This window comes from Podarcis gaigeae, assembly GCF_964106915.1.
Source record: "Podarcis gaigeae genome assembly, chromosome: 7".
Lineage (NCBI taxonomy): Eukaryota > Metazoa > Chordata > Lepidosauria > Squamata > Lacertidae > Podarcis > Podarcis gaigeae.
This window is the reverse complement of record NC_139683.1, coordinates 88,553,712-88,564,783: the sequence shown is the minus strand read 5'-3', so window position 1 is coordinate 88,564,783 and position 11,072 is coordinate 88,553,712. Positions and strand designations below refer to the sequence as shown.

At 42.5% G+C, this 11,072-nt stretch overlaps 1 protein-coding gene across 1 annotated transcript in view; it reads right to left on the bottom strand.

Moving 5' to 3' along the window:
- Positions 1-4,956: 4,956 nt before the first annotated feature.
- SORCS2 (sortilin related VPS10 domain containing receptor 2) overlaps positions 4,957-11,072 on the bottom strand; it is a 127,895-nt gene continuing 121,779 nt past the window's right edge. Inside the window, exons 27-28 of the mRNA XM_083748570.1 lie at positions 6,900-6,979; positions 4,957-6,611 (exon numbers count right to left, since the gene is read on the bottom strand). Of these exons, the coding sequence (XP_083604696.1) occupies positions 6,588-6,611; positions 6,900-6,979 (104 nt within the window). The 3' untranslated portion in view covers positions 4,957-6,587. The remainder of the gene's footprint in view (positions 6,612-6,899; positions 6,980-11,072) is intronic.

Genomic DNA, 11,072 nt, shown 5'->3' with positions numbered 1-11,072 from the left:
CAGTTGGTTGGGGGGGGTGGAGTGAGAAATGTCGCTATCTGGAGCTGAAGAATGTTGGAAGGTACGGTAGATAATCGGTGAAATAGGCAGTGAACACCACACAGGTGATGTTTTGCAGATTTTAGAGATGTTTTGAAGCAGCAACGGCTGTCCTGTTTGTTGGTGCATAGCTTTTTTCAAAAGGATGTTGATGGATAAATACTTAGCTTGGTTCTTGCTCTGAAGTATTTAGAAAGGGCTACCAAACTTGATAGAAACACAGACATCCAAGTCCACCTGTCCATAAAAATCAAAACTATCAGGAAATATATATGTTTTCTAGTGGGGGTGATCTGAAAGCCTGTCTTCTTGTTATGCATTTTAATGTACAAAATACATGGCACAAGGCAACACACATGCCCCCTTTCTCCCTTTCAATAATGTTTTCTCTGTATTGGTACTGTAGTGTTCTGGAAAGAATCTCCAGGTGTAGTTCATTCTTGCTGCAATAACCACCCATTTTCTCTTAGTCATCAGAGAAGGTACATTCCAGTCAAAGCATCTCTAACTCCCATTGCTTTCCATAAAGAAGACTGAACTAATATGCTAATATCTCCCACTGAAATCAGTGGAACTTTAAAATAATTAATTTCAACTGAATTTGCACCAATTAGTAATTTGATCAATTATATCATTGTACTTAATTGCCTTCCCACAAGCTTTTCAGTCAGTTAATTTAAGATGGATTCATTTCCCCTTTCAAAATGTCAATTTTCATCATAATTATGAACAGAAAGATTATGAACTCTCCCAAGATGTCTGAGTCATCTCTTTAAATCAGAAGAAATTCTTGGATATATATATATATTGGATATATTGTCAAACTCTAAAATGTGTCAGCTCTCCTGAAATTTTTCTTCCACCACAGCATCACCCAGAGATAAAGTGAATGGCTATAGGAATGGCAGTGTTTTTAGAGGATTCTGGCAGTGAAGAGAGCTGTGGGTGGTGGCAGCCACTTCCTTTGTCTCAATTTAATCCATGGAGCAAATACCATGAGCTGTCACCCACTACCTACAAACAAGATGACAAAAATTGTAGCAGAAGTTGAGGTAGCTGAGTTTTGCATTTGCTGTCACTGGTCTACTGGTGTCTACTGGTCACCTGCCTCTGCTTTATGCTGCTCCCATGGTTCATGAATTCAAATCAGGCATCTCAGAGCTTAGCAAGCCTTTTGGCAGCTGCAGACAGTGGGGTGTGCGCATGCGCATGCTATGAGAAACAGGATGCAAAATGAAAGACATGAAACTGCAGTACATACCTTAGGAGAGGTGAAAGTTGCAGATCACCACAAAACCAATGAGACAGTGCTGCTTCTGTTTAATTTTTTTAAGCCTCCACCTTGCTTTATGAAAAGAGGTGCTCCCTGCTAGGCGGCTTCAAAATTTCCTTATGCCTTCTCTTAAAAGTCTGGACAGGGAGTCCCGATTATCAACTGATGAGTGGAATCATCAACCCTTTCGAAAGGGCTGGGACCTGAGCTGCCCCTTCTCGCCAGGCCTCCCTGAGTCTCATGCCCAGCTGGCCCAGGACAGCTCACCACTGCTCAAAGCATCTACGCCAGAGCCTTGCTTTCACATTGCTAGTATCCCTGGGACCCTTGCTTCTTCTGGCCACCCTCACTGTGGGGCTTTGCACCAGGCAACAGATCACGGAGCATCTTCTTATGATTTATATTATGTAATCAGTGTGCATTATGCTCTTGCAGAGTAAAAAACAAACAAACTGCTGCACCAAGGAGTTTACAATCTAATATTAGACACGTGCGGGAGACTAGCTGCCAAATCTAACAAATGCATATTCTTGCTAGTTAAAGGTAAAGGTACCCCTGCCTGTGCGGGCCAGTCGTGTCTGACTCTAGGGTTGTGCGCCCATCTCACTTAAGAGGCCGGGGGCCAGCGCTGTCCGGAGACACTTCCAGGTCACGTGGCCAGCGTGACAAAGCTGCTCTGGCGAGCCGGCACCAGTGCAGCACACGGAAACACTGTTTACCTTCCCACTATAAAGCGGTACCTATTTATCTACTTGCACTTTAGGTGTGCTTTCGAACTGCTAGGTGGGCAGGAGCTGGGACCGAAAGACGGGAGCTCACCCCGCCGCAGGGATTCGAACTGCCGACCATGCGATCGGCAAGCCCTAGGCGCTGAGGTTTTACCCACAGCGCCACCCGTGTCCCTAGATAGAAGGGGCTAATACTACAGAGCTGTTTTGTTGAGAGGCAGAAAGTCAGACCTTTGAAAAACATTTTCCTTCTTTTCTTTCTTGCTTTTTTTGACCAGTCATGCATGCAGACATGTCTCTGTTTGCTCCAGCCTGAAGCTGGCTGTACTGTAAATATAAATATTTTCCCTGCAAAGGTTTGACTGTTGAACCAATGCAAGATTATAAGGAAGTAAATTATATTTTTAAACTTACTTCCCAAGTTGTTGCCTGATTGTTTATTAAGGAAGAAAGGGGGAAGCCAGCCTACTTAGTTAGCTGGATTTGCTCAAAAGGCGGCTATACAGCCTAATTCCTGTGCTTCAATTTTGCTGCTAAGGATGGGACTTTAAAAATCTATTCAACCCATCCCACAACATGGAGGAAGGAGGCAAGGGTAACAGGCATCCTCTTTTTGCAAACACACTCATCTTACACAGAAGTAAATGTGACTTACTTTGGAGGCAGTGGCGTTAGGATTGCAGCCTTACCTGTCAATAAAAGAACTGCTAAAAGATTCCAAACTTTTTATTACACAGGAAAAGAAACCTTGCAATCAGTACTGCTCCACTCCACTCTCATATAGGGAGAAGATACAAAGCTTGTTCACATGTTACACTGTACATAGGTACAAGTTGTCTTTACATATGTACAAGCGTTTCTGTGAAAGAGTGTACACATAGTGATTGGTACACCTCAACTATTGTGCACACAGATTACACACTCCTAGAACGCTACATGTGAGTAGCTGTACAAGTGTACAGCTCAACTATTTGTGTACACAGGTACACAGATTGTACACTCTTTGAATGCAATGTGAAAACCCCTATTGTGTCAAGATTTCCCTGCTGGCATTCAAGCAGAAACTCACCCACAGTTCCCAGCAGTTTATCTGGCAATGGAGAAAACATCTCGCTGTGACTGCTATGCAAATATATATATTAAAAAGCACAGCAAAAGCTATATCAATATTATGTGACTTCAAATTGTCAGAATCTGAACTTTCTTGCAGTAAGAGTCCAACCCTTTCAATTTGTCCCCCCGCCTCCCAAAAAATCTCCCTCCATGTTTGGAAGGAGGAGCACTTACAGCAAAGTTAGAAAAATGTTAACTCTGCATTGCACTTTATCAGCCAAAGTCAAGGTTTTTTCACACATGCAAGAAAAGATAGAAGATGATGGAAATGAAAGCTCAGCCACTTCAGTAAAGGGGATTGCATATTTGCCCATGTTCTTTCGTATGTGCAAGGCTTCTCTCTTCACTAAAGAATATAAGAAGCAGGAGTTCCACGTCTGTGCAACGATGCCCATGGAACTATAGGTTGGAATAATGGACTGTAACTCATACCCAGCATGAACAGTACACCTTATAAAAACATTAAGGCAGGCAGAGAAAACAAGTGTGCGTTTACAGTAAATGCATGCTAATGTTAAATAGTGCTCAAGTAACAAATCAAAAGCACAACAACCAAAACATCTCAAAACAAACACACCATTTAGCTTCTTTCTATTCCCTGTTTAGGGAAGTTTTTAATATTTAATGCTGTATTGTTTTTAACACTTGATTGGAAGCCGCCCAGAGTGGCTGGGGAAACTCAGCCAGATGGGCGGGGTATAAATAAATTATTATTATTATTATTATTATTATTATTATTATTATTATTATTATTAGGGGAGGAGCAGAACTGGAATTTCCTGTGTGTAGATTCAAGGTGGGGATTTTCCATTCCAAGGACGAGAAGCAATATTTTTCATGAGGCAATACTAAAAATCTAGAATTAAGATAGGTAGCCGTGTTGGTCTGCCATAGTCAAAACAAAACAAAACAAAAATCCTTCCAGTAGCACCTTAAAAACCAACTAAGTCAGTTCTTGGTATGAGCTTTCGTGTGCATGCACACTTCTTCAGATACACTCTTCCAGTAGCACCTTAAAGACCAACTAAGTCAGTTCTTGGTATGAGCTTTCGTGTGCATGCACACTTCTTCAGATACAAAGAAGTGTGCATGCACACGAAAGCTCATACCAAGAACTGACTTAGTTGGTCTTTAAGGTGCTACTGGAAGGAATTTTTTTTTTTGTTTGTTTTGACTAGAATTAAGAGTTAGCACTGGACATCAACTGACTTATTATCACTTTAAATACAGTTGTTCTAATAATCCACTTCTCCAGAAAATGTTCCAAGAAACTATTGAATGCCATAAGATTTAATTTTGCTGGAGTCGTAACACAGACCAGTTTCCCCCCATTTTTAGTAATCCGTTATTGATCTGTGCGTATGGGATCTTGTGTTCTTCTAAACAGGGGCTTAATATTGTAAACAGGTTTTTTAAATATATAATTTATTGGATTTTTCCAGAAAGGGTAAATCCTGATTATCCTTGAAATAAGAGTTGGCATTTGATACCAATTGTCATGGAAATGCTGTGAAAAATTTGCACACATGTGAAGCATAAACACCCATCTGGGTGTACCCCATAGACCTGTGGTGACTTGCCTTCCTCATAGGGTTTCTAAGATTTCTGAAAAGTGTTGTCCAGCCTGGTGGACAGGAATGTGCCAGCAGTACTATGAACAGTGCAATAAAGTCCTTGGGACTCCTCATGCCCATGTTAAGCACTGTGCAGGCAAAGCAGCAGTCTGCATGGCTCCTTCAGAAGCAAGTGTCCGGGGCATTAGTAGGTCTTGCGGCATCAACAAAGACAGACTGAGATCCTGAGCAAGTGGCAAAAAGACACAATTCATTCACAGCAATGTTATCATCCATTTGGATAGTCAGTTCCTGAATGCATTGTGCTTAACAGTTCTGCAGGATTTAGTGCTCACAAGAGGACAAAATAGAACATGACAAAATGGAATGTGCTTTCAGCAAAAATAAACATTGGCACCTTGGAGACATAATAATCTAATACATACAATACTAGTAAGTGTGACATAACTCATTCTTATTTATGCTTGGTTATCCACTGCTATTCAGCAAACCTAAGGTAACTCTGCTATTTCTTTGTAAAAAGTGAGACAATTAGAAAGATGCTCAGTGCCTAGTTCCAAGCAGTGTTGTGGTTCATTTCTTACACAAGACTCTCAGAGCAAATACAATTAGATGCAGGTTTGGCTGCAGCCTTGCAGTTCCTGCTCCATGAAGCTACTTTGGGTAGAATAAGCAAACACAGCATTTAACTTGCACACCTTCAAAACAAGAGTAACCATCACAGGAGACCATTGTCCTGCACACAGAAATAAGGTCTAGCTCAACGCAGGTCTCAGGAATGAAGCATGACACCTAGGGGTAAGATTGAGAAAGTGCAATCATTTCAATGGAATTAATTCTCAAATTTAATTCACCAGATTGTCAGACACATCCAAGGCAGTGTGTTTTTTCCCAGTTTGTTCCGCCCCACAGTAGAAAAAGGAAAAAGACTAAAATAGCAAGTTCCAAGTATGCTGCTTTGACAGTACTATCCTGAGACAGGAATGCTTGTATAGCTATAAAAATAGAAAGTTTAAAAAGATACAAAAAAGGGTTACAGAAATAAAAAAGTAATTACACTTGCTGTTATGGGGACCAAAAGACAGTAAGGCAGCCCAAGCTGTATACTATATAATTATGTAGGTTGCAAACTACCAGTCAGTCTAGTGGTACCCACTTACGGAAGGGTGGGTGGTGTCTGAAAAGGAGGAAACCTGGTCTGGGAACAAAACAAAGCAGAGAGTTTCTTAGTGGTGATGTACAAGAAGCTGTGAGACTTCCCACTTCAGCATCACCCTATACGATGTTTTCACACAGCTGCTGCAGCCTGAAGGACTTGCACGGGGCCTGAAGAGGGATTCTAGTGAGTCATCAACGTGTCTCTTGACAGTATCTCTCTGAATTCTTCGGTTGTGCCACATCAGACCCAGGAGTCACTTCCTTGTAAAAGGAAACTATTCCCAACATTCCACCAGATTTCTGCTTCAACTAGCCAACAGCTTTTAAAACCAGTCTTCATGGCTCAAGAACTGCAGCCTCCTACTTGATACTGCCACAGTGAGCTAAGTGCTGTATGCATTCAATTAAATGAACATTGAGAACTAGAGACACGGGACACAGCAAAGGTGGTTGCAAGTGTGCCTAGGGCTACAGATCTGCTATCTTAGTTTGAGGTGTAAAAAAAGTCCACAGCCATGGAAACAAATTATATTATCTTTCTCTCCAAGTATTACACATCTGTGCCTATCTTCAAGACAACTTCTCCATCCCACCAGTAGTTATATCTTCAGAGGGAGAAGGAGGGACCCAACAGAAGAGTCTATGTGTTCATTTGTGAGTATCAGCTAATCAGGTAACTGTGCTTCTCCCTGGAATTAGTGCTCAGAACCATGCCTGAGAGATTGCCTAAGGAACAGAAAAACAAAGCACAATGATTAGCAAATTACAGGATTTTGACAGGAACCCCACCCCCATCTATTCCAGGAACAATTCCACCAAATGGGATGGTGGGTTTTATCAAAATCACATCAGGTGAGAGTGGTGCAGCAGTTTTGTGTTGCTAAAAATGTTGGCTTTCAATGAACTATTGAGAATCCCTATAGTGTGGAGCCAAGTGACATCATAAAGTGGTTTTGGGGGAGGAGGCAAGGGAGAAGAATGGAACCATAGGCTTCCTTTTAAGATGACACTGACCTGGGACTGGACACTGACTGCCATCAGCAGTAAGGGAACTCTGTAGCTGTTCAAGTTTCCACCTCTCCCAGAAGGAGTCACTGCAAGGTAATGGTGTGGAGAAGTCCCAAGGTGGGGGTGGCGATAAAGTAGGCAACATAAAATATATAAAAACAAAAGAAGTGGATGGGTGAGTCTAGAAATATGCCACTGTAAAAATTCCAAAATTATGAGAAGAGAGAACAGAAAGCTAGGATTTGTTTAGTCACACTACGCTGTAAAACAGAGAAGGGTCTGTTCAAACTGTCTCAAAGATGAGAAGGGAATCCCCATGGCAAATCTAACATTTGTCACATGTATTTCAGATCCTCATCGGAGGAAGCATCCCCTGCAGTTAAGCTAAGAAAATTCTACAGCAAAAAGAATGAATGGAATAACTGAAAAGTTTCCTTACACCATGGCCCTGACCTGATGATACAATTGCACTAAACGGGGGGGGGGGGGGCATGCAGGCAGCCCCAGTCAATCAACAAGAAGAGTACCAATCACCTGGCTTGGAGTGGGAGGTGGGGCAGGGAAGGCTTAATCCAAATCCTGCTTCCCCCTTCAGAATAGTAGTTCTGGTCTATCATCTAAGCAGGGCTAGCCTAAGGCACTTTGGCACCTGAGTCGAACCACAAAATGTCCCTGCACCCAGCCAGGGAAGAAGGGATGAATGAAGATCTCCTATTCGCCAAGATGCTGCGGTAGAGGCAGCATGTGTGTGTGTGTGGGGGGGGGGGAGACGACTGCTGAGGAGGCCTCCAAGGAGTGTGCCACAGCTCTGTGCCCCCTGTGGATCCTGCCGTCTGAGGCAGCCACCTCCCCTTGCCTCGTGGGAGGGTCGGCCATGCATCTCAAGATGCCACGAGGTGCTGGGAACCAAGCCTGGCAGCTGTTCCTCATCCACCTAGGGATGCTGCACTCACGTTTATAGGTCCTTATGCTGAATCAGAGTATATCACAGGGATCTCTGTCAAAAGAACAGCATGTCACTAGATCTCGAGAAAGGGAATGTGCATCAAACCACTATTACGGCTAATTAGCAAAATGGAGGCTATAGAAACAAAAATAAAAAATAAAAATTCTGGAATGGACCATTCACCAGAAAAATGCAGTTTCAGATAGGGTAGGGATGATATTACTATGAGGCTAAATGTCCCTGGCGTGGGACAGAAGGAAACAACATTGTTTGTGCTAGGGTTGCCATACACCTGGGGAGAATTTCCGGGATTTCAATGGTGGAAGTGACGTCGGGGGGGAATTTCCAAAAAGCAGCAGTTCGTTCTGGATTTTTTACAACATAACCAAAAAATAGTTTTTTTCTAAAAAGGGGGGGGGGCAATTTGTGTGTTTTTGGATTTTCACTTCTTGAAATATGGCAGCTCTTGTTTCTGCTGACTTTCCATGGATTTTCCATGGGGGTTGGGTGGAAGGCTGCCAGTCTTGGGCTGCCCTATGTTTGTTTATAAGTTTTCTTACCTGCACTTCACCATAAGGGCACAGGGCAGGTTACAACAAATCATGAAAGCTGTGATAAAACATGTAAAACTATTCCAGCCCGGCAGAAAGTGATGTGAATGCATCTGAACGTGAGAATTCATTGGGTTCATTTCAGTCTCGGACCAAACTGCAGCAGGTATTGTCAATGCCATCTCATCCGCCTGTTCTGATTTTGGACTCAATCTCAATAAGTTAGTTGTACAAGTATACAAGGGTTGCTCAACTATAGAGTTCAAGCACAAATCAGGGCAATATATTAGACCACCATTGTCTACTGCTAATCCCACAGTTGGCACAATTAAAGGCATCATAAAAAATTTCCCTAAGAGCGTCCAAAGACTAATTCCCAACATACCAATGCTATGTGAAAGCTGGGGGATTCAACAATGAAAGAGTATCTGTGTGTTTGTAGAAAATTACCCCTTATTATCATGCAACTCAAGCAATTAGCAGGACCAGGCAAAACCAAGAGAAGACATTTTTTTCCAGTTGTGTGCATCATAGACAACAACTTGCATTGTTTGTCTTTGGATTCGCTAATTATCTCACTGATGTCCTCTTTCATTGATGAAACTTTCATCCCATTGAAGAACTTTACAAATTTGAAAACTTTGGGGATGAGTCTGTTACTTGGTATGAATTGTGGCAAAAAGACTCACAACTTGTGCACATTTAACTTGTGTGATCACAGTTTTATCTGCTTTACAGCTGGCCAGCTGACATTGCACAAATTAAACACAACTTGTTGGTGCCAAGGGTTTTCTGACTAAATGTGATTTCAGTTTTATGCGTACCCCTCCCCCCCAACCCCCTGGGAACATTGCCCTCACACAAGCTGTGAGTCTACCAAAGAAATATAACCATCACTGGGTGATGTTTGTAACATGAGCCTTACTGAACTACTGGACCACAACAAAATGTGCTATGCTATTAAAATGGTCATTCTCATAGCACTTTCCCTCCTAGTTACAAAATGCACAACTAAACAATCCTTTGGCACATTGTGGAGGGTGAAGGCAGGGCTAAAATCGACAATGAGTCAGGCTTGTGTTTGTTGAATGTCCATAGAGAAAAATGGAAGAGCTATCCCAAGGATAAATTCATAAAAGAAAAGACCGTTGACAACTTCACTTTTTGTTTACAGAATGATCCACCTAGTACTGTATTTTCTTTAGTGTCAAGGACAGACAACCCTCTTCCCATATCAGCGAACCCTGACCCAGCAATCCTCATCTGAGGCCCACAAAATATCTCGAAGGTAGCAAAACAAGAATGGGCCTTTTCTGTGGTGGCTCCCCATTTGTGGAATGCTCTCCCCAGGGAGGGTCAACTGGCACCATCATTATATATCTTTAGATACCAGGCAAAACCATTCCTTTATCCCAGGCCACCAGGTAATTAAACAATCTATGGCTTTTTAAACTGGGGGGTGGGACAGTTATTTGTTTGTTTGTTACTATGTTATGTATTTTTGTGTTTTTATATTATAAACTGCCCTGTGATCCTCAGATGAAGGGTGGTATAGAAATTTAAAGGTAAAGGGACCCCTAACCATTAGGTCCAGTCGTAGCTGACTCTGGGGTTGCGGCGCTCATCTCGCTTTATTGGCCGAGGGAGCCAGCGTACAGCTTCCGGGTCATGTGGCCAGCATGACTAAGCCGCTTATGGCGAACCAGAGCAGTGCACGGAAACGCCATTTACCTTCCCGCCGGAGCGGTACCTACCATATTTTTCGTTCTATAACACGCACCCGACCATAACACGCACATAGTTTTAAGAGGAGGAAAACAAGAAGAAAAAAAATTCTAAACGAAACAGTGGATGTATGATTTTTGTGGTTCATGCTGTGGCCACAGACATGTGATCTGACGGTGAGTTTGGGGTAGCCCAATGCAAAAATCCTGAGGATCCATGTGGATCCATGCTTTGTAACCAGGCTCTCTGTCCCTCTCTTCTCCCCACTCAGTGACTCTTCTCCCGCTTTGCTGTTTCAAAGCGAGCCACGGAGGAGGGGAGGAAGGGGAACCATGGATCCTCTGCTCACGACTGCAGCAGATCCCCCCGCCATCTGTAGGCATTCGCTCCATAAGTGAGTGTTATGGAGCAAAAAATATGGTATTTATCTACTTGCACTCTGACATGCTTTCGAACTGCTAGGTTGGCAGGAGCTGGGACTGAACGACGGGAGCTCACCCCGTCATGGGGATTCGAACCGCCAACCTTCTGATCGCCAAGCCCTAGGCTCTGTGGTTTAGACCACAGCGCCACCCACGTCCCTTGGTACAGAAATTTAATAATAATTTTAAAAGCATTAACAAAAAAATCTGACTGGTTTCAGACCTTGGGTTTGGCATTCACTACAATGAATAAAACATATGTGTAAAAGTAGGGGAAATTCAGCCTTAGGGGTTTTAATTTGGTTTAGAATTCCAAGTATTGATGTTCAATGGACAAACTCAAGCTGTATGTTTTTCTCTGTTATTGGTAAATGGACAAATAAAGGAATTTGTTAGAAGTTAGTTCTGATATGTATAATCCCATAAAATGAAGTAAATTTCCAACAGGCACAATCCACTATGATTTCTCGTTGCTTCTCTTTAGCACAATGCAGTGGTTTGTGGAATTACGTTCTATGAAGACTGCAAATCATCA